Source organism: Triticum urartu, chromosome 2 (genome assembly GCF_003073215.2).
Source record: "Triticum urartu cultivar G1812 chromosome 2, Tu2.1, whole genome shotgun sequence".
NCBI lineage: Eukaryota > Viridiplantae > Streptophyta > Magnoliopsida > Poales > Poaceae > Triticum > Triticum urartu.
This window is the reverse complement of record NC_053023.1, coordinates 86844075-86866698: the sequence shown is the minus strand read 5'-3', so window position 1 is coordinate 86866698 and position 22624 is coordinate 86844075. Positions and strand designations below refer to the sequence as shown.

Below are 22624 nucleotides of genomic sequence, written 5' to 3'. Positions count from 1 at the left end.
ATTCCAAAATTTAGAATTTTGGGATGTTACATGGATGGTCTTTTTTTGGGTTATGTAATGATATTTTGCACAATTTACTCTAGTTCATATTTTACATCATATTCTGTTGGTGCCCGATATAGCATTTTGGAAAATTCTAGGACTAAGGTTCTTATTTCATACTATGTTAGGCTTTCTGGACAATGTTTGTCGTCTTTCAAAGTTCAAATCAGTAGCAATTCTATTTTTAGATGTTGCTATATTATGCGGTTATGCCTCTCAATTATGTGACTCGCGTGTGAAACCTATAATAGATATGAGTCTTGTCGTATCCCATCATTCGCGTGTTGCTCCCGAGCGACTCGGGGGCGCCCCCAAATACAACGACACTCCGCCCCACCTTCTTCATCCTCCCCTCGCCGCCGCCCTTGGGCGCTGCCAGGCAAAGCATGCAGGGGGCCGGCGGCAACATGGATTCCTTCCCTTGCACATCAGGTGGATGTGAGTGTGGCTACAGGTGGTCGTTTGGTGCTGCTGCAGCTAGCTCCTTCCCCGGTGAGACGACGGTTGGGATGCTGGGCGAGTTGCGTGGGGCTGGCGTGGAGGTGTGTACTGCTGCAGTGGCCGCATCAGAGTTGCATTAGGCGCATGCCTACGAATGGTCGCGGACATGCAGACGCCATCAGCTTGCATCCCTACGCGTGACAGCTACGCACAGGGGGTTAGGAAGACCGGCGGCATGAAGTGTGAGCTTGTCGTGATCAGTGCAGTGATGTCTACTACACAACCTTCTTCTTGTAGACGTTGTTGGGCCTCCAAGTGCATAGGTTTGTAGGACAGTAGCAAATTTCCCTCAAGTGGATGACCTAAGGTTTATCAATCCGTGGGAGGCGTAGGATGAAGATGGTCTCTCTCAAGCAACCCTGCAACCAAATAACAAAGAGTCTCTTGTGTCCCCAACACACCCAATACAATGGTAAATTGTATAGGTGCACTAGTTTGGCGAATAGATGGTGATACAAGTGGAATATGGATGGTAGATATAGGTTTTTGTAATCTAAAATATAAAAACAGCAAGGTAACTAATGATAAAAGTGAGAACAAACGGTATTGCAATGTGTTGAAACAAGGCCTGGGGTTCATACTTTCACTAGTGCAAGTTCTCTCAACAATAATAACATAATTGGATCATATAACTGTCCCTCAACATGCAACAAAGAGTCACTCCAAAGTCACTAATGGCGGAGAACAAACGAAGAGATTATTGTAGGGTATGAAACCACCTCAAAGTTATCCTTTCTTATCGATCTATTCAAGAGTCCGTAGTAAAATAACATGAAGCTATTCTTTCGGTTCAATCTATCCTAGAGTTTGTACTAGAATAACACCTTAAGACACAAATCAACCAAAACCCTAATGTCACCTAGATACTCCAATGTCACCTCAAGTATCCGCGGGTATGATTATATGATATGCATCACACAATCTCAGATTCGTCTATTCAACCAACACAAAGAACTTCAAAGAGTTCCCCAAAGTTTCTACCCGAGAGTCAAGACGAAAATGTGTGCCAACCCCTATGCATAAGTTCACGAGGTCACGAAACTCGCAAGTTGATCACCAAAACATGCATCAAGTGGATCACGTGATATCCCATTGTCACCGCAGATAAGCACATGCAAGACATATATCAAGTGTTCTCAAATCCTTAAAGACTCAATCCGATAAGATAACTTCAAAGGGAAAGCTCAATCCATTACAAGAGAGTAGAGGGGGAGAAACATCGTAAGATCCAACTATAATAGCAAAGCTCACGATACATCAAGATCGTGCCAAATCAAGAACACGAGAGAGAGAGAGAGATCAAACACATAGCTACTGGTACATACGCTCAGCCCCAAGGGTGAACTACTCCCTCCTCATCATGGAGAGCACCAGGATGATGAAGATGGCCACCGGAGAGGGATTCCTCCCTCCGACAGGGTGCCCGAACGGGTCTAGAATGGTTTTCGGTGGCTACAGAGGATTGCGGGGGCGGAACTCCCGATCTAGGTTATTTTCTGAAGGTTTCTGTATATATAAGAGGTGTTGGCGTCGGGGACAAGTCAGGAGGGTCTCCGAGGCGGCCACGAGGCAGGGGGCGCGCCCAGGGAGGTAGGGCGCGCCCCCACCCTCGTGGTGGCCTCGGGACTCTTCTGGCCCATCTCGTGTACCCCGTGGGCTTCTTCTGGTCCAAAAATGATCTCCGTGAAATTTCAGGTCAATTGGACTCCGTTTGATTTTCCTTTTCTGCGATACTCAAAAACAAGGGAAAAACAAAAATTGGCACTGGGCTCTAGGTTAATAGGTTAGTCCCAAAAATCATATAAAATAGCATATAAATGCATATAAAACATCCAAGGTTGATAATATAATATCATGGAACAATCAAAAATTATAGATACGTTGGAGACGTATCAAGCATCCCAAAGCTTAATTCCTACTCGTCCTCGAGTAGGTAAATGATAAAAACAGAATTTTTGATGTGGAATGCTACCTAACATATTTATCAATGTAATCTTCTTTACTGTGGCATGAATATTTAGATCCATAAGATTCAAGACAAAAGTTTAATATTCACATAAAAATAATAATATTTCAAGCATACTAACAAAGTAATCATGTCTTCTCAAAATAACATGGCCAAAGAAAGCTATCCCTACAAAATCATATAGTCTGCCTATGATCTATCTTCATCACACAAAATATTTAAATCATGCACAACCCCGATGACAAGCCAAACAATTGTTTCATACTTTTTATGTTCTCAAACCTTTTCAATCTTCACGCAATACATGAGCGTGAATCCATGGACATAGCACTATAAGTGGAATAGAATGGTGGTTGTGGAGAAGACAAAAAGGAGAAGATAGTCTCACATCAACTAGGCGTATCAACGGGCTATGGAGATGCCCATCAATAGATATCAATGTGAGTGAGTAGGGATTGCCATGCAACGGATGCACTAGAGCTATAAGTGTATGAAAGCTCAAAAATAAACTAAGTGGGTGTGCATCCAACTCGCTTGCTCACAAAGACCTAGGGCATTTTGAGGAAGCCCATCATTGGAATATACAAGCCAAGTTCTATAATAAAAGATTCTCACTAGTATATGAAAGTGACAACATAGGCGACTCTCTATCATGAAGATCATGGTGCTACTTTGAAGCACAAGTGTGGTAAAAGGATAGTAGCATTGCCCCTTCTCTCTTTTTCTCTCATTTTTTGTTTTTTGGGGCCTTCTCTTTTTATGGCCTCTTTTTCTCTTCTTTTTTTCGTTCGGAGTCTCATCCCGACTTTTGGGGGGAATCATAGTCTCCATCATCCTTTCCTCACATGGAACAATGCTCTAATAATGATGACCATCACACTTTTATTTTCTTACAACTCAAGAATTACAAGTCTTAGAACAAAATATGACTCTATATGAATGCCTCTGGCGGTGTACCGAGATGTGCAATGACTCATGCGTGACATGTATGAAATAATTATGAACGGTGGCTTTGCCACAAATACGATGTCAACTACATGATCATGCATAGCAATATGATAATGATGGAGCGTGTCATAATAAACAGAATGGTGGAAAGTTGCATGACAATATATCTTGGAATGGCTATGGAAATGCCATAATAGGTAGGTATGGTGACTGTTTTGAGGAAGGTAAATGGTGGGTTTATGGTACCGGCGAAAATTGCGCGGCACTAGAGAGGCTAGCAATGGTGGAAGGATGAGAGTGCGTATAATCCATGGACTCAACATTAGTCATAAAGAACTCATATACTTATTGCAAAAAATCTATTAGTCATCGAAAAGAAGTACGACGTGCATGCTCCTAGAGGGATATATTGGTAGGAAAAGACCATCGTTCGTCCCCGACCGCCACTTAGACAATCAATAAATAAATCATGCTCCGACTTCATCACATAACAGTTCACCATACGTGCATACTATGAGAATCACAAACGTTAACACAAGTATCTCTCAAATTCACAACTATTCAACTATCATGACTCTAATATCACCATCTTCATATCTCAAAACAATCATCAAGTATCAAACTTCTCATAGTATTCAACGCACTATGTATGTAAGTTTTTATTATACCCATCTTGAATGCCCATCATAGTAGGACTAATTTCATAACCAAAGCAAACTACCATGATGTTCTAAAGACTCTCAAAATAATATAAGTAAAGCACAAGAGTTCATCTATTTCTTCAAAATAAAACCACCTCCGTGCTCTAAAAGGATAAAAGTGAAGCACTAGAGCAAATGACAAACTACTTCGAAAGATATAAGTGAAGCACAATGAGTAGTTGAATAATTATGTAACTATGTGAAGACTCTCTAACATTTAAGAATTTCAGATCTTGGTGTTTTATCCAAACAGCAAGCAAAGCAAAATAAAATAAAATGACACATCAAACAAAACACATATCATGTGGTGAATAAAAATGTAGCTCCAAGTAAAGTTACCGATGAATGAAGACGAAAAAGGGATGCCATCCGGGGCATCCCTAAGCTTAGGCTCTTGGTTTTCCTTGAATATTACCTTGGGGTGCCTTGGGCATCCCCAAGCTTAGACTCTTGCCACTCCTTATTCCGTAGTCCATCGAATCTTTACCCAAAACTTGAAAACTTCACAACACAAAACTTAACAGAAACTCGTAAGCTCCGTTAGTATAAGAAAATAAATCACCACTTAGATACTGTTGTGAACTCATTCTAAATTCATATTGATGTAATATCTACTGTATTCCAACTTATATATGGTTCATACCCTCCGATACTACTCATAGATTCATCAAAATAGTCAGTGAAATTTGTACTTCCCGGGCCACAGTTTGGGCACTTTGATGATGGAATTGAGAAAGTCAGTGAAATTCCTTCTTCTCAGGCCACTGTGTGTACACTTATTCACCTGAACGTGTCCTTCTCCTCTTTCGTTCTCTTGGTGGTATGATGGCATAGTCCGTGGCGCACAGATTCGTTGGAATCAGCGACAGTAGCTAGCAGATGTGTTTCCACACACGCACATGTCATTTTACCCGGCAAAACGGGCAGCCTTGTAAAGGCATCACCTGTGATGGGGATGAATGGAATAAGAAGAGAATGAGAAGACAAAGAAAAATCTCGTCGGAGTGCATGTGCAACAAAACCGTGGCGAGGAAGGTGGGGAGGAGCACAACCTTCACGTTGTTGAAGGAGAGAGAATCGCACCACGATTCATACCAGTACCCCCCCCCATTCATATTAATTGACGTATAATTACTACAACCTTAGGGCATGTACAATACAGACGCTAAAGCCAGGCGCTAGGGTCAGGATCCTGGCCGTTTCCTCCTAATCCCGTCCAAATTCCGAAATTTGGTTAGCGTCGATGCCATAAGAGTCACCAGCGCTAAACGAGCTGCCCATTCAAAATTTTGCGCGTAGCGCCCGTATACTAGCTCTGAGCGTTGCATGCCTGGACTCCAAGCCGAGGCGCTAGGAGAAAAATCCTTTTTTACTCCTAGTCAAGCGCCTGATTAGGCGCCTTGCGATGGAGATGCCCTTAGTACAAAGTTGTACAAGTGTGTACCGATTAATTTGGATCGGAAAGCACCTTTCTAAAAAAGAGACAGAAAGCAACATGTCTGTTTTCTACGGACAGGATTGGCGATGTTTGTAATCCGACAGCTACCATCGCCCCAAACGGAGGAGCTACCATGTAACCAAGTCCTAGCGTTGACGTCACTGGAGTGATCCGTTGCGGCACGCCGGTTCCACCACCTCTCAACGCACGCACGGTTGGTGAGCACTGACTTGGCTGACCAAATGTTTGGTCCTGCTGCTCCAGTCAAACTCACAACAACCATCTACCCAAAGAAGACTGCCACCAACCATCTCCAATAGGACGGCTCCGTTGCGTGTTAGGCCCACAAGGCAGTGGCACAGCAGGTGCACAGCAAAATTCAGAAACGGGCAACAAGGAACAACAAAGGGTTGCTTAAATTACCATGACTTTAGGTGATTGCTTAGCGCTATTGTAATCATTTTTAACCCTGGCATCTATAATATACTTACATATCTTAGCTTCGATGCTAGATAATCTTTCCTACCCGCAAAAAGAAAGATAATCTTTCCTATCTTAACATCAAAGTATTCTCCTAGCACTTACTACAAATGTAGTTCCCCCATCTCGTATTAAATGGCGCTCAAACGAATGTATCTAGTTTGTTTGGGCGAAGCTATTGTATCGAGGGGGCACAAAGCTATAATGATGTCAATTGACTAGAAAGAAGAGAAGGGAAGTGGCTCTTACATCGACAGTAAGAGCATCTCCAGCCGCGCCCCCAACAGGCCCTTTCTATGCGTTTTTGCCTCGCTGACACCGAAAAAATGGCTCAGTCGCGCCCCCAGAAGCCCGTTTTTCGCCGGCTCGGGCCGAAACTGGTGCCGGCGGATCCAGACCGAACCCGGCGCCCTACGGGGCGTCTAGGGGCGCCGACACAAGCGAAAAGGGCGCGTGGGTCCGCCCTGTCGGCGAGTCGAGCGCCTCTTCCCGCCGTTTCATCCCGCTTTCCCCCCACTTCCCTCCCATTCTCTCCATTCCTCCCGCCAATCTCCCGCTCGCCTCCGCCGCCATGCCACCGAAGAAGTACGTCGCCCCCCGCGCCGCGGCAACTGCGACCGCCTCTGTCGCCCAGCCGAAGCAGAGGAAGCCGAGGGCGCCGCCGTCCAAGCCACCGGGCATGACAAACGCCGAGTGGAGGGCGGAAGTTCAGCGACGGGAGGCTGTCACCGCCGACCGGCGAAACAGGGCGATCGCCAAGAAGGCCCGTGACAACACGGCGCGTGCGGCTGCGGCTTCGGCGGACCAAGCCGAGGCCGAGGCGACTCGCGCGGGGATGATGAATCCACCCGGCAGCCACGCCCAGTACGCGCCCTGGGCCAGCAAGGCGTCGGTTCTCCGTCACCGCAGCCATGGGGATGCACGCCTTCACCGGGCTACGCCGACGGGGACGCGCACGGTGGGTTCAACCCCAACGTCACCTCCCCCATGGACACCCGGCCCAGCGGACGCCCTCGCCCGCCTTCACCGGCGTGCAGTACCCTCCATACAACTACTCGCTGCCCGCCTACGCGTCCTCCCCGACGCCCCCTCTCCGCCATGGCGCGCTGCCCTTCTCGCACCTCAGCGACACCGACGAGACCGAGACCGACATGGACGACATCATCGCGACAGGCTCGGCCGCGGCCGCCGCGTCTCCCGGGTTCGTCACCCCAAACGACACGGTGGATCTGAGCGGCGGCATGGACGGCAAGCTCGGCTACGTCTACGGCGAGGAGGAGCAGGAGGAGGAGGAGGAGGAGCCGGCGACTGTTCCGGCGAGGAGGAGCAAGAAGAAGAAGCGGGCGGCCAGGTCCGGCGAACCGCGCATCAAGTGGGCGTCCAAGGAGGAGGAATGCCTCGCCGAAGCATGAAAAGTCGTCTGCCTCGACCCGACCACCAGCACGAACCAGAGCATCGAGACGTACTGGGAGCGGATCAAGGCCGAGTTCGACGAGCGGAAACTCGTCAACCCCTACTTTAAAGGCGTCTACATGCAGCGCGGGGCGAAGGTGATGCCGAACCATTGGGGGAGTATCTAGGGGGCGTGCAACAAATGGCATGGGATCGTCGGGGAGGTCGCGGCTCGCCCAGAGAGCGGCGCCAGCATTGAGGATCAGGTATGGCACGCCGGTCTCCCGCCTCTCTTCGTCGTGTGCGCCCACCAACTGTTTGTTCCTCCACGAAGTTGTTGCGCATGTTCACCATGTATCGGCAGGGCAACAACGACGCCGAATTCAAGTACCTCCACGTTTACAAGCGCATTGACAAATGCGATAAGTGGGCGGAAGTCCGGCGCACCCTCGACAAGGCCAAGGAGACCTACAAGCCGGACGCGCCGACTCCAGGCGCGTCAGAAGAGCGGCCGGACGGCAACAAATCTGCCAAGAAGGGGAAACACGCCGACGCGGCCACCGCTCGAGTGCAGGAGTCCATCGAGCACTGCATCGCCGACGCACAGGCCCGGGCCGCCCTTCGTGAAGAGAAGACCGAGGCGCGGTGGTCGGCGTTGATGTCGAGCAGCGCCGTCAAGCTCGACCTACTCCGGACCAACGTTGTCGCGAAGAAGAGAAACACCGACCTGGCTTTCCTGCTGGGCGAGGCGTGTTGGGGAACGTAGTAATTTCAAAAATTTCCTACGCACACGCAAGATCATGGTGATGCATAGCAACGAGAGGGGAGAGTGTTGTCCATGTACCCTCATAGACCGAAAGCGGAAGCGTTATGACAACACGGTTTATGTAGTCGTACGTCTTCATGGCCCAACCGATCAAGCACCGAAACTACGGCACCTCCGAGTTCTAGCACACGTTCAGCTCGATGATGATCCCCAGACTCCGATCCAGCAGAATGTCGGGGAAGAGTTCCGTCAGCACGACGGCGTGGTGACGATCTTGATGTTCTACCGTCGCAGGGCTTCGCCTAAGCACTACTACAATATTATCGGGGATTATGGTGGAGGGGGGCACCGCACACGGCTAAGAGATCAATGATCAATTATTGTGTCTATGGGGTGCCCCCCTGCCCCCGTATATAAAGGAGCAAGGGGGGGAGGTGGCCGGCCTAGGAGGAGGGCGCGCCAAGGGGGGAGTCCTACTCCCACCGGGAGTAGGACTCTTCCTTCCCTTGTTGGAGTAGGAGAGAAGGAAAGAGGGGGAGAGGAACAAGGAAAAGTGGGCTGCACCCCTTGTCCAATTCGGACCAGAGGGGGGCGCACGCCTCCTTCCTTTTGGCCTCTCTCCTCTATTCCCGTATGGCCCAATAAGGCCCATATACTCCCTGTCGAATTCCCGTAACTCTCCGGTACTCTGAAAAATACCCGAATCACTTGGAACCTTTCCGATGTCCGAATATAGTCGTCCAATATATCGATCTTTACGTCTCGACCATTTCGAGACTCCTTGTCATGTCCCCGATCTCATCCGGGACTCCGAACTCCTTCGGTACATCAAAACTCATAAACTCATAATATAACTGTCATCGAAACCTTGAGCGTGCGGACCCTATGGGTTCGAGAACAATGTATACATGACCGAGACACGTCTCCGGTCAATAACCAATAGCGGAACCTGGATGCTCATATTGGCTCCCACATATTCTACGAAGATCTTTATCGGTCAGACCGCATAACAACATACGTTGTTCCCTTTGTCATCGGTATGTTACTTGCCCGAGATTCGATCATCGGTATCTCAATACCTAGTTCAATCTCGTTACCGGCAAGTCTCTTTACTCGTTCCGTAATACATCATCCCGCAACTAACTCATTAGTTGCAATGCTTGCAAGGCTTAAGTGATGTGCATTACCGAGAGGGCCAGAGATACCTCTCCGACAATCGGAGTGACAAATCCTAATCTCAAAATACGCCAACCCAACAAGTACCTTCGAGGACACCTGTAGAGCACCTTTATAATCATCCAGTTACGTTGTGACGTTTGGTAGCACATAAAGTGTTCCTCCGGTAAACGGGAGTTGCATAATCTCATAGTCATAGGAACATGTATAAGTCATGAAGAAAGCAATAGCAACAAACTAAACGATCAAGTGCTATGCTAACGAAATGGGTCAAGTCAATCACATCATTCTCCTAATGATGTGATCCCGTTAATCAAATGACAACTCATGTCTATGGTTAGGAAACACAACCATCTTTGATCAACGAGCTAGTCAAGTAGAGGCATACTAGTGACACTCTGTTTGTCTATGTATTCACACATGTATTATGTTTTCGGTTAATACAATTCTAGCATGAATAATAAACATTTATCATGATATAAGGAAATAAATAATAACTTTATTATTGTCTCTAGGGCATATTTCCTTCAGGGCGGACATGCTCCAGAGTAACGACGAGGCGGTCAAGGCGTGGTACTTGGCGGAGTGTCGCATCATCCTGAACCAGCTTCCATTGACGACGACGCCCACGCCGACACCCACGTCGCCGCCGCCGCCAAGCCCGACTAATGATGCCGCCGAGACTACCCGCAGCACAGAAGCCATGCCGACGCCGCCCAGCGCAGAGACCCTGCCAAGCCCGCGCACGCCGACTCCGCCGACGCCAGAGGCCGACCTCGCCGTCTGATGCGGACGTGTGTCCTTTCTGCTTTTTGTACGTCGAACTTATGGCCGCTTGATCGCCGGATTTGTGGCGTCTATTTTGTGAGCGGGAATGAGACTATGTTTGAATTTACCGCGGCTGGGGGCGGCGTCTCGGAGCGTGGCTGGGAGCTAGATCGCCCCCAAGAGCCAATCTAGCGTTGATTCGCCCCCAGACCGCTCTTTTTTGGCACCTTGGGAGGCTGAACGGCTAGAGATGCTCTAAGACTCGAAGCTCCAGCCTTTAGTGAGTTCGTCTGATGATGTTTTTGTAGCTGTAATTTTTCCAAAGCAAAACGACTTAAGAGACAATGTATGGTACATGCATTGACTCTAAATGTCGTCGTAGAATTTAAGAACTAATACCTTACTCTTTCTCTGCACATGCCCGGAAAATAGGGATAAAGCTAGATGTGTGACATTAATCAAGTTTTTATTTATATCTTATATTATTACTTTCATCGTAAAAAAATATAAGAACATTTAAATCATTACTAGTGATCTAAACGCTCTTACCTTTTTTTACGGAGGAGTAGTACTCACTCCGCTTTTATTTAGTCGACATATTAGATTCTACTGAAGTCAAACTTTATAAAATTCAACTAAGTTTATAAACAATATAGTACAAACATTTACAATAACAAACTTGTAAAAAAATGTTTTCTTCTACAAACTTTTTGTTGCAACTAATTTTTCTACAAACTTGATTAAAATGTACAAAGTTTGACTCTAGACAAAGCTAGTCCGCGCAGTAAATAAAAATGAAGGGAATACCTTATATACATCCCACCCAAGGAGAAAAACATTTTATATTTATCAAGTTTATTCATGTGCCGACGTCGGAGGTGTGGTTCCTTCGCACGTGTGAAATGCATGTCCTATGCTGCTCGGCTAGAGTTTAGAAATTCGCACCGAGCTTTCTTCCACGAAGCTGGACCAGGTCCAGTCATCCTCTCCCGGACAACAACCGCTCCGGCGAGCTCCCCACCAAACGCCACTGCCTCCCTCCGCTATCTATAAGTACCACCCCGCGAGCTCCTTCCACTCCTCAGGACAACTCGGTCGATCTCGCAACCAGTGCCCCCACTGTTCCACTGATCCCACAGCTCCACCAACCAATCCAGCCGTAAACGATCCAGTACAGACAGACGCGGCGAGAAATGGGCTCGTTGCCGGAGCAGCAGCAGCAGCAGGTCGTCTTCCGGTCGACGCTGCCGGACATCGTCATCCCGGACCACCTCCCGCTCCACGACTACGTCTTCGAGCGCCTGGCGGAGCGCCGCGACCGCGCGTGCCTCATCGACGGCGCCACGGGCGAGACGCTCACGGTCGGCGACGTGCACCGCCTCTCCCGGCGCGTGGCGGCGGGGCTGTATTCCCTCGGCGTCCGCCATGGCAGCACCGTGATGCTGCTCCTCCCCAACTGCGTCGAGTTCGCGCTGGCCTTCCTCGCCGCGTCCCGCCTCGGCGCCGCCACCACCACGGCGAACCCGCTCCACACCCCGCCCGAGATCGCCAAGCAGGCCGCGGCGTCGCGCGCCACCCTCGTGGTCACCGAGCCGGCGTTCGTCGCCAAGGTGCGGGGCCTCGCGGGAGTGGTCATCGTCGCCACGGGCGACGGCGCCGAGGGCTGCGCCTCGTTCTCCGATCTCGCGGCCGCCGACGACTCGGCTCTGCACGAGGCGCCCATCGACGTGGCCAGCGACGTGGTGGCGCTGCCCTACTCGTCGGGCACCACGGGGCTCCCCAAGGGCGTCATGCTGTCGCACCGCGGGCTGGTCACCAGCGTGGCGCAGCTCGTCGACGGCGACAACCCCAACCTCCACCTCCGGGAGGACGACGTGGTGCTCTGCGTGCTCCCCATGTTCCACGTCTACTCGCTGCACTCCATCCTGCTCTGCGGGCTGCGCGCCGGCGCCGCCCTCGTCGTCATGAAGCGCTTCGACACGGTCAAGATGATGCAGCTGGTGGAGCGCCACGGCATCACCATCGCGCCGCTCGTGCCGCCCATCGTCGTCGAGATGGCCAAGGGCGACGCCATGGACCGCCACGACCTCTCCTCCGTGCGCATGGTCATCTCCGGTGCCGCGCCCATGGGCAAGGAGCTGCAGGACATCATCCACGCCAAGCTCCCCAATGCCGTGCTCGGACAGGTACACATACCTAACCTTTCCTTCCTCGTGCTTTGACCATGACTAGTCTAGACGACGACCATGCCAGTTAAACTTATCTGTTTGTCATTTCGTTTGAGCAGGGCTATGGGATGACGGAGGCAGGTCCGGTGCTGTCGATGTGCATGGCGTTCGCCAAGGAGCCGTCGCCGGTGAAGTCCGGCGCCTGCGGCACGGTGGTGAGGAACGCGGAGCTCAAGATCGTCGACCCGGAGACCGGGGTGTGCCTCGGGCGCAACCAGCCCGGGGAGATCTGCATCAGGGGGAGGCAGATCATGAAAGGGTACCTCGATAACCCGGAGGCGACGGCGGAGACCGTGGACAAGGAAGGGTGGCTGCACACCGGCGACGTCGGGTTCGTGGACGCCGACGACGAGATCTTCATCGTGGACCGGCTCAAGGAGCTCATCAAGTACAAGGGGTTCCAGGTGGCGCCCGCGGAGCTCGAGGCCATGCTCATCGCCCACCCCGGCATCGCCGACGCCGCCGTCGTCCCGTAAGCACCAACTTCTTACTCCGGCACGAACTTGAATTCATATTAATGCATGGGTCCTCATTGAGCTGTAAGAGTTATGGATTCTTAACAACGGCCGGCTACCTTGATCAGGATGAAGGATGACGCCAGCGGCGAGGTCCCTGTGGCGTTCGTGGTGCCGTCGTCGGACGGCGCCGACATGACCGAGGACGAGATCAAGCAGTACGTGGCGAAGCAGGTGGTGTTCTACAAGAGGCTGCAGAAGGTCTTCTTCGTGAGCACCATCCCCAAGGCGCCGTCGGGCAAGATTCTGAGGAAGGACCTCCGAGCAAAGCTGGCCGTCGGATCGTGCTGATGATGCTTGATATATTTGTACACGAAATATATAATCGGTTCGGTTTTTGTTCTCGTCATCATGCTATTTTTTTAATGAAATCATGCTAATTTAAAGGGAGAAGTATATTTTTCGTCTCTTAACTTTTTCAAAAGTATAGAAATGGTCCCTCAACTAAAAAACCAGCAAAATTTGGTCCCTTAACTATTCAAACCGGATAAGTTTAGTCCCTCATACCGCTTTGACTGTTTTTTTTCTGACGTGGAGTGGTTTTGACTAAAACTAGATACATCCTATAGGCTGGGCCGTGACATCAGCGTGTACAAATGTGCAGGGTCCCACATGTCAGCCCCAGGAAGAAAGAATAATAGCTTAAAATAAAATGTATGCCACATGTTTCGAACTTAATACCGGAAGTAGGCCAGATCAGTAGGTAACCACCATACCACGGATACTATGTAGTATTACACAGACAAGTATAAAATCTTTTGTAGTTTTGCATATATTAAGCATGTTCGCTGTACAATGATATTAACTCATTTAAAAGTGAATTATTTTTTTCAGTTTCAATCCTCTGCACATATGTTTTTTTTCTGTACTCATGTGCACAATGAAGTAGCTATATTTTCTGCGTGTCTTTTATTTTTTTACACCACATACTGTTCAAATTTCGACCACTAACAAGCTGGTCCCACAGTTCCAAACAACAACCAGTCCACGTCAGCAAAAAATCAACCAAAGTGGTATGAGGGACTAAACTTATCCGGTTTTAAAAATTGAGGGACTACAGTTTGCTGGTTTTGGAGTTGAGGGATCATTTCTATACTTTCGAAAAAATTGAGGGACAAAAAATATACTTATCCCTAATTTAAAATACCACGAAGAGAGTGTGAGCAAGGATCGATCAGTCGCCAATGTGCATGGCATACTGTGTTTCTGGGGTTCTGGATATACTCCAGATAATGTATTCGCACTTTTGTGAAAAATATCAATGAACTGGAAGAAACAGTATAATTTTTTTTTTGGAAGTACCATTGCAGCGTCGTGGCAAGTTTGGTAAAAATATTTTGCATTGTTGAAGAAATCGTTAACTGGTAGCTGCTCGGTTGGCTGGCGAATAGGGGATTAATAGGCTAATCGGCAAATTAATCAGCAATTTAATCAATTAATTGGACGATAAAGTTTATCTGCTACTCGGTAACCCTACAAGTAGGGATGAATCGGCAAGTTAACGGGTTAATCATCGGATGAATTCTTGAACAGGGATATTTTGTTCCAAGATGTTGTTCATCCGTATATGGTGGCATCGGGTTCAACGTTGCGGCAATTTGAAAAAATCCCTAGTTTCCCGCCAAAAAAATCCCTAGTTAAAATTGTACCATCTGCGGTATTTTCTTTTTTTTGCCGATTCAGACTTTTTGTCATTGGAAACAGAAGAAACATGCTAGTTCTATCTCTGAAGAACAGGGCGAACAGATCGCAGCTGGAAGAAAAATACATGTGGTCTATGTTAAGGATAACACAGTACATCTGAATAATGTAGCTGGTTGACCAGGGCTGTCTACATGGTTTTGCAGAAGATGGGAACCACAAAGGAAATATCAGAAATCTTAACATCATCACATCTTCAGCAGTTTCTGATGAATGAAAACCAAATCTTCTAGGCATCTAGCAACAGCTCATCATCAGCTCTTGTAGGCATTCAGGAACCTTTGAGCAGCATCCAGATCCAGTTCTTTGTAAACCTGGCCAAACAGAACAATCCCATAAGACCGCCAGGAAGAAAGATGGTAGAGACGTTATCACGAAGTAGGTTCCGGGAAAAGAGAAGTCAATACAAGTTTCTCGTGAGCTTCTTCGAATGTCTTGCAGAATAGTTCTGCCTTTGTTGCTCCAACCTGAGACAGCGAATAATAACATTATTTAGTAACCAATCAGAAAGTAAGCACTAGAGTAACCGAATCAGCCAATTACACCCCCTTGTCCGAATATTTATTCCATCCAGATCTGCGGGAAAACGGTAACTGTATTTTATATATTCTAGATAGCTGCTGTAGGGCTATTACTCAATTGAAAAGGTAAACTAAAATATATCCAACAAAGGCCAAGCATGCTAACCAAGCTCACAAGCATTTTGCCAGATTATCATCTACCATCCCAGCCAGAGAGTGACATGTTTATGATATCTTTGTTTGCATCCGTAAGTATATACTTCATGTATACGAACAATCTGTTAATAAATATAAATGACACAAAATGCCACGTAATGCTTTTAAAATATTTCAACTTTCTGCTGAGTTGCTAGCTTCCTGATATAAAAGCAAAAGAAAGGTTACCTTTTTCTCAGCAGCCATCTTCAATTTCCGCAGGAATAGAGCTGTCGAACATGCCACAGAATTCATCATTAATATACTGGTGTGTTATGGCATGTTAGCAGAGATAACTGAGTCTATTTTCGGCTATTTCTTGTTGGTTGAGAAGCACACCCTCTGTTATTCCTTGTTTGGTTTGAGCCCAGGGTTGCCCCACCAAACATTTGGCAAGCCAAAATTTTGGTCAAGCACACTCTCTGCTATTCCTTGCCCTGGCTTCCCTAAATCTCGGTTAACCTCTATGACCACGTGTCGAAGTGTGCATAAGCTTGAAAACTAGGGAAAAACCAACTAATTTGATATGGTATAAAGGACTGCGTATTCGTAACATAGTTTGGCTGGCAGTTTAGGAAAATACAGGTTTGTGCATGCAACCTTAATTAAACATAGTTTTTCTAGAAGTAAATAAACTTAGTTTTGATTTTATCGGAAATGAAATTGAATCTTACATTCTTAAGAAGTTGATCCCCACTACAACCAATTTTCTCAACATGCAGCCCCTCCACATCATTATCTAGCCACGTCAGCAATTCTCGTCGTGTATACATGCATTTTGTACACAGACCTCCACGTCACCTGTTAAAACTGAGCCGTTTGATTGTATTATCAATCAAATCCCCGCGTCCAATTCCTAAGACAGTTGCTCGATTCTAATTAGTTTGTTCCCCCTTCTGCCTCTTCGGTTTCCTTTTTAGTCTGTGGCAATTAGTAACCAATCGGCATTATGTCCTCGTGGCTCCAGCTCCACACAGGATCACAAACGACATCCCCATCTTCTAGGTGCAGAACTCCCATCCTCTTCTCCTATTAACTTTTGGGATTCAATCTGATGTTTACAACAGAAGCATGCGACCAGGTAGGCATCGGAGCATAGCTCATCTTTCTCTCTAATCCGGTTATGCTCGTCTCATGAAGTCAGAAACTCTGTACAGTTTTCGTTTGCAAAATTTGTTATTATTAATTTTATTTTGGCGGGTGTTCTTTCCTTTTGCTTAGTGTTTTATGGAAATCTTATGTCAGTGTTGATTAACAGATTCTGCATTGCCAACGAAGTTTCATCTCAAGTGCAGCCTGTGAAGACAACTGAGAGGGATGCATGCAGCGAAACACAATGAACTACACATTTACTATCGTTTTTGCATGTGTGTGCGCGCGCACTAATTTACCTAAGGTGGTCTGCCATGCTTACACAGGCAATTTGTTTATACCTTCCAATTTCTGAATCTAGGTTTAACATCAGAGTTCATTCTGTTTTCTGACACAAAATCTTGATCCATGTTGTGAGACATTTGCAATATTTATTTTCAGGAATGATGCACAATATAGCTTAGCTTTACACCTCAGAACTGTTTATAAAATTCTTTAAATAGTTTGCAATTTATCTCATACATTCAGGATTTCTCATGGTTGAATACACCGTTGCCATGCCTTGGAGTGCACCGTTTCACTTTGCTTTATGTATCAGCCAAATTTTTATAAAATTTATCAGAAAATCCCGCAGCAACGTGCGGGGTGTTCTAGTTCTTAATGTTTGAAAGCCTTAATGAACATTATGTTGCTCGAGAACACAATTCATAACAAATCAGATGAGTTCACTATTAAGTGTAGAAGTTGATAGGACCGAGATGTTCCTCAGTTAGCTGGTTTCTGCAGGCAGCAGTCAGCCCACCCAGCTTTGAATCCCACATGTGCCATATGGGGCGAAAATGTGGTCAAAAGTGCAAACAGCCCTATGTGAGAAGTCTTGTTCTAAAAGATTTAAAGATAGAAGAAAATAAGAAATTGATATAAGATTAAGAGTTATTAACCCTAAGAAGGAACAAAATTCCATGACGTAGACTAGTGAGAGGAAGAATTGAGACTAAAGACGAAAGCCAACAGCAACAGGGCACAGGCTTAAGACCTAGGACCAATTAGAGATTAGGGATGTGTGGTCACGAACAAATTCCCAAGGGTTCGGGGATGCATGTTATAGATCTAAGGCTAATTAGGGATAGGGGTGTGGGGTAATGAATAACTGTCCATGTGATTCACATGAACAAAGTGAAAGGCCGCTACAATGATAATGGCAGATGATGTGGTTCCGGAATAGTTATGAGATGTAACTCTGGTAAAAATTTATCAGAGAAACATAAAAATGCTGATCCATATACCTTCTGCAGCATTCTTTTTGGTTCCTTTTATCTCCTGCAAGAAATAGCCCCGTCGGAATTATTTTCAAGTATAATCAGGCAGCACACAGCTGATCACATCAACCATACCTGAGCTCGTGTTTGCTGTGTGGTGCCTTCGCTTGATGATTCCACTTCATCCTTCTACATTTTGGCAAGAAAAGTTGGCATCAGTTCATAACCACAAGGTCTTGTAACAACATAACAAGCACTTACCATGTTTCCTTCGGTTACTTCTGCAATGAAGCATTGACCATGAATGTTTAGGATTACATGTCAAGTTACTTACTACTGCAATCCTTGTTACCGTTCGACCCACGTCTCTATTTATATACACTTTCTATTTATATACGTGAGCGCATTTAACCGTCTCTTAACCACAGGGCTATAACTCGACTAACATCAAATATCCATGGCAAACACACTATTTGAAAGAGACGCGGCACCTTGACGATGCTGTACTAACATTCTTAACTAATATTAGCCAGATGCTAATATTAGCATGTTTACTTAAATGACACAGGAGAGGAGACATAATCACATGGATCACATGCTTTGAGGGGCTAGAAGTAGGAGTAACTGATGGAATCTGGGAAATTCAGAAATACAGACAATAGACCAGACAAAGAGTTGCCATTTATGTCTTGCTAGGACACAAATACATACACACTTTTATCGCGCTCACAAACGCTCTCATTGTTAACAAGGCCTTTATATTCTTATTTCAATTGAAGACTTTTAACGGGATTTTTCCTTCTTTTATTTGCTTTATTACTACAGAAATATCGATCTGATAATTACTTGTGGATCTGATGTTCGCCTTGTCGATGGAAGATTTACATCTCGTGAACTCCATGGGTTGCTACAAGACCAACACTTCCAAGATCAGCGTAGTGATACCATAGGCTTCGCGTGATCTAACGGGTCGCCAGAACCAACCCTAAGGTTACCCAAATCCAGAGCCATATTCCAAGCGCACAAACCTAGGATAAGTCCAATCAACAGCCACCCGCACCAAAATCCCCTACCCCGGCAAAATCGCGGTTTCTCTAGCCTCCGATTCAAGACCCGCAAGGGCGAGGGCCACCACTACCGCGCCGCAAACACACGAAAAATTCCCCATGCTCAGGAAACAGGAGAGAATTAGAGGAGCGGGGATGAGATGGATTACGCAGTAGTCGCGGGATCGGACGACGGGGAAGAGGTCGAGCATGCGCCGGAACTCCTGCTCGTCCATGGCGGCGAGCACGCTGCCGCCGCTCGCCGGCGTTGGGCCCCGCCTTCGCCTAGCCGCTCCGACGCCGGTGCGTTTCGGTCGGTCTCGAGCTCAGAGGAGACGACGAGTCCACCCGAGACGACTGCGCCGCGCTTGTGCTCTTAATCAAGGGCCCAAGACAGTTTCGGCCTTTTTTTTGAGCCGCATGCAGGGTTTGTGCAGATTAGGGCCTCTCTCGGCCCAAAGCAAATAACAGAAAAAATATTGCGTGACAGCGTACAAGAGAAATGACAACTTTTCTTTTAACATGCGAACCAACCTGTGGTTGTATGGTTAGAGAGACTGTGATATCCCCAGCCCATCAGGGTTCAATCCTGGTGCTCGAACCTCCAGACCTAAGTTCGGACTTCTCACACCATACTAAAGCCCGAACCGTTTTCTAGGGTTTAGTGGCAGGACAGGCGACGGCGGCGGCGATCGCGATCTCCCACGCGCGCGCACCCATCCTGGACGATCTCCACGCTATACCCAAGCCCTGATCGGCGCTTCCCCTACGGCTGCTCTCGGGGTGATCAAGGGGGGGGGGGGTCCTGGTACCCCTACCCACCTTTGGAACACGAAGGGAGAGGTGGCATCTAGGGTTTTATGGGGCGGCGACATGGCGTCAGAGGAATCGAGGAAGTCGAGGGAGAAGGTGGAGCATATGATGGAGAAGATGAAGCTGACAGACAAGGAAAACAAGAAGTTGGTCGTAGATGATCAAGAGGTGGAAGGAGAGGCACCTCCAGTGGCGCTGGTGGGCCGGGTACTGCACCGTAAGTTCATCCATGTAAACTCTATCGCATATGCCCTCCGACCGGCCTGGGGTAACCCGAGGGGATTGAGCTTTAACCCGGTAGGGGAGAACACCTTTGTTGCAAACCTGGAGAATCAACGGGATCGAGATCGCATCTATGGAGGCGGGCCGTGGATGGTGGGGAAACACGCAGTAATCTTGGAACTATTTGATTTTAGGGCCCGGCCATCTGATTGGAAGTCCATCTGATTGGAAGTTTGAGAAGCTGCAGATTTGGGCGAGGGTAATCAATCTGCCCTTTAATCTCCGATACCCGCCATGGCCTAAGCGCATAGCAGGGATGTTGGAAGAAGTAATCAAGTTGGATGTGGACTCAAAGGGTTTTGCCTTTGGTGAGTGCCTTAGAGCACGAATATGGATAAGGGTACAGGAACCCCTTATGAGGTGGGTGCAGCTAGAATCGGCTAGGACAAAAGAATCTGTACTGTATGATATTCAGTATGAGGGACTGACGTATTTCTGCTTCTCGTGTGGCCGGCTTGGACACGCTGACGCTTTTTGCCCGGATCCAGGGGAAAGGTATGAGGAGGGGTGCCTACCATACGGGGAGAAACTTAGGTGGGCTGGACCTCGCAAGAACTAGGCGAATGCACCCCCAATGAGCAGCAACGGGGGAAGGCAGGGCGCCAGGAGAGAAGAGGAGTGGGATGCTGAAGAAGAGGAAGTAGAGAAGGGAGAGGAGGTTACTTCACCACTGAAAAACAAGCAAGGAATGGTCAGGAACGCAGTGTATCAGTTTAATGCCCGGGGCGGCGAGGGTGGCCGCACTGGGCCTGGAAGAGGCTATGACAGAGGTAGAGGTAGAGGCCGTGAGAGAGTGTACCGTCGAGTGGATATGGGGCCTGAAGGCCGCACCAACACATCAAACCAGCTTATGATCCTGGATCAGGACACTTGGAATAAGAAGAGAGCCATGGAAGGCGATGAGCCGGGTACATCCAAGGAAGATAGCAGGGATTCAAAAAAGAAAAAGCCCGTCGAAGGAGGAACTACTAGCGAGCAGGCGGTGGCTGATGCACAACCCCGCCTGGAGAAATGAATTGCATAACGTGGAACTGTCGCGGGCTTGGGAACCCGGAGACAGTTCGTGAACTTCACCATTTGGTGAGGGTTGAAGCGCCCACCTTAGTCTTCTTATCGGAGACGAAGATTGAGGGAAATAAGGTAGCAGATATGAAAGCAAGACTTGGTTTCAAAGGATGTATCACTGTCATCAGTAACGGGCTGAGCGGAGGACTTGCCCTTTTTTGGTCTAGAGAGGTGGATGTTAAGCTCAACAATTTGTCAAACCAGCATATAGATGCTATGGTAAGAAATGTGGGCAGCAACCAGAAGGAGTGGCGTTTTACAGGCTTTTATGCCAAAGCAAAGAGGAGTGAAAGAAGTGAGAGCTGGACACTTTTAAAGTGGTTACGGTGTCAAAGTGACGTCCCTTGGTTGTGTGGCGGGGACTTTAATGAGATCACAGACAACATGGAATATTTCGGGGCCAATGAAAGAGCGGAATGGCAAATGCAAGGTTTTCGGGAGACCATTGATGAATGCAAGTTTCAGGACATGGGGTTTAACGGAATCCCGTACACGTGGGATAACCGTCAAGAAGGCGTGGCGAATGTAAAGGTGCGCTTGGACAGATACCTAGCCGACCCGGGCTTCATCCAGATGCATGGAGACACGGGAGTGAGGCACGTTCCATCCCCACAGTCGGATCATTGCATGCTAGTCATTAAAATCAAGAAGCTGGTGGAGTGGGAGGACATCGGACCTCGCCGTTTTGTTTACGAGGAAGCATGGAGACGGGAGGAGTCATATGAGCCCACGGTGGTGGCTGCATGGGAGAAGGGAGCTCTTACACTTGAGGACCTCAACTCCTCTTTAAATAACATGCAGGGCCAACTCACCGATTGGAAACAAAAGAAGTTTGGGGACATAAAACGAAAACTGAAGAAAGTGAGAAAGGAGTTTGAGAGGGAGAAGGCGAACTCGCTATACCGCGGTTCGTCCAGAAGGGAGAAGGAGTTAGCAAGGCAACTGAATGGTCTTTTGTTAAAGGAGGAAATTATGGCGAGAGCACGGTCGAGAGCTGACTGGCTTAAGGCCGGCGACCGGAATACTGGATTTTTCCATGCTCAAGCATCAAGGAGGAAGCATCAAAATAAAATCCTGGTGCTCAAGAAACAAGATGGAACGATTGTGGATAGTAGGGATGAGGTGAGAGCTGAGGTACAAAGTTTTTATACACAGCTATACACAACTCAAGATGAGGTGGTCATGGACGAAGTGTTGCACCATGTACCATGTATGGTGACGGATGAGATGAATGGCCGGCTGGATAGACCCTTTTGTGCCGATGAAGTAGAGAAAGCACTATTCGCAATGGCACCGGCGAAGGCGCCGGGAGCGGATGGATTTCATGCGGGTTTCTATCAGCATCACTGGTCACTTATAAAGGAGGATGTAACCCGCTCAGTTTTAAATTTTTTAAACGGCAGGCACATGCCGGAAGCTATTAATAAAACTGTAATAGTGCTTATACCAAAGGTCAAGAACCCAAGGAATATTACACAGTATAGACCAATCTCCCTCTGTAATGTCATTTACAAAATCTGTTCCAAGGTGCTGGCTAACAGGTTGAGGGAGATCCTAGATGAGATCATCGCGGAGGAGCAAAGCGCCTTTGTTCCAGGGCGGTTGATTACGGACAACACCATCACAGCTTTTGAATGCATCCATGCAATGAAGAGGAAGAGAACTAAGCAAGGGTGGTGCGCGGTGAAGTTGGATATGATGAAGGTGTACGATCGCGTGGAGTGGTCGT

The 22624-nt window shown here is 47.7% G+C and overlaps 2 protein-coding genes across 2 annotated transcripts; one reads left to right on the top strand and one right to left on the bottom strand.

Moving 5' to 3' along the window:
• Nucleotides 1–11246: 11246 nt before the first annotated feature.
• LOC125536026 (4-coumarate--CoA ligase 5) lies at nt 11247–13317 on the top strand. The gene is made up of 3 exons (XM_048699102.1): nt 11247–12364; nt 12466–12878; nt 12990–13317. The coding sequence occupies exons 1-3, from the start codon at nt 11372–11374 to the stop codon at nt 13210–13212; spliced, it is 1629 nt and encodes a 542-aa protein (XP_048555059.1). The 5' UTR covers nt 11247–11371; the 3' UTR covers nt 13213–13317.
• A 1358-nt stretch (nt 13318–14675) lies between these two features.
• LOC125536027 lies at nt 14676–19138 on the bottom strand. The gene is made up of 6 exons (XM_048699103.1): nt 18906–19138; nt 17825–17878; nt 17717–17750; nt 15528–15568; nt 15030–15089; nt 14676–14936 (listed from the first exon to the last, which is right to left on the bottom strand). The coding sequence occupies exons 1-6, from the start codon at nt 18969–18971 to the stop codon at nt 14877–14879; spliced, it is 315 nt and encodes a 104-aa protein (XP_048555060.1). The 5' UTR covers nt 18972–19138; the 3' UTR covers nt 14676–14876.
• Between the last annotated feature and the right edge of the window lie 3486 nt (nt 19139–22624).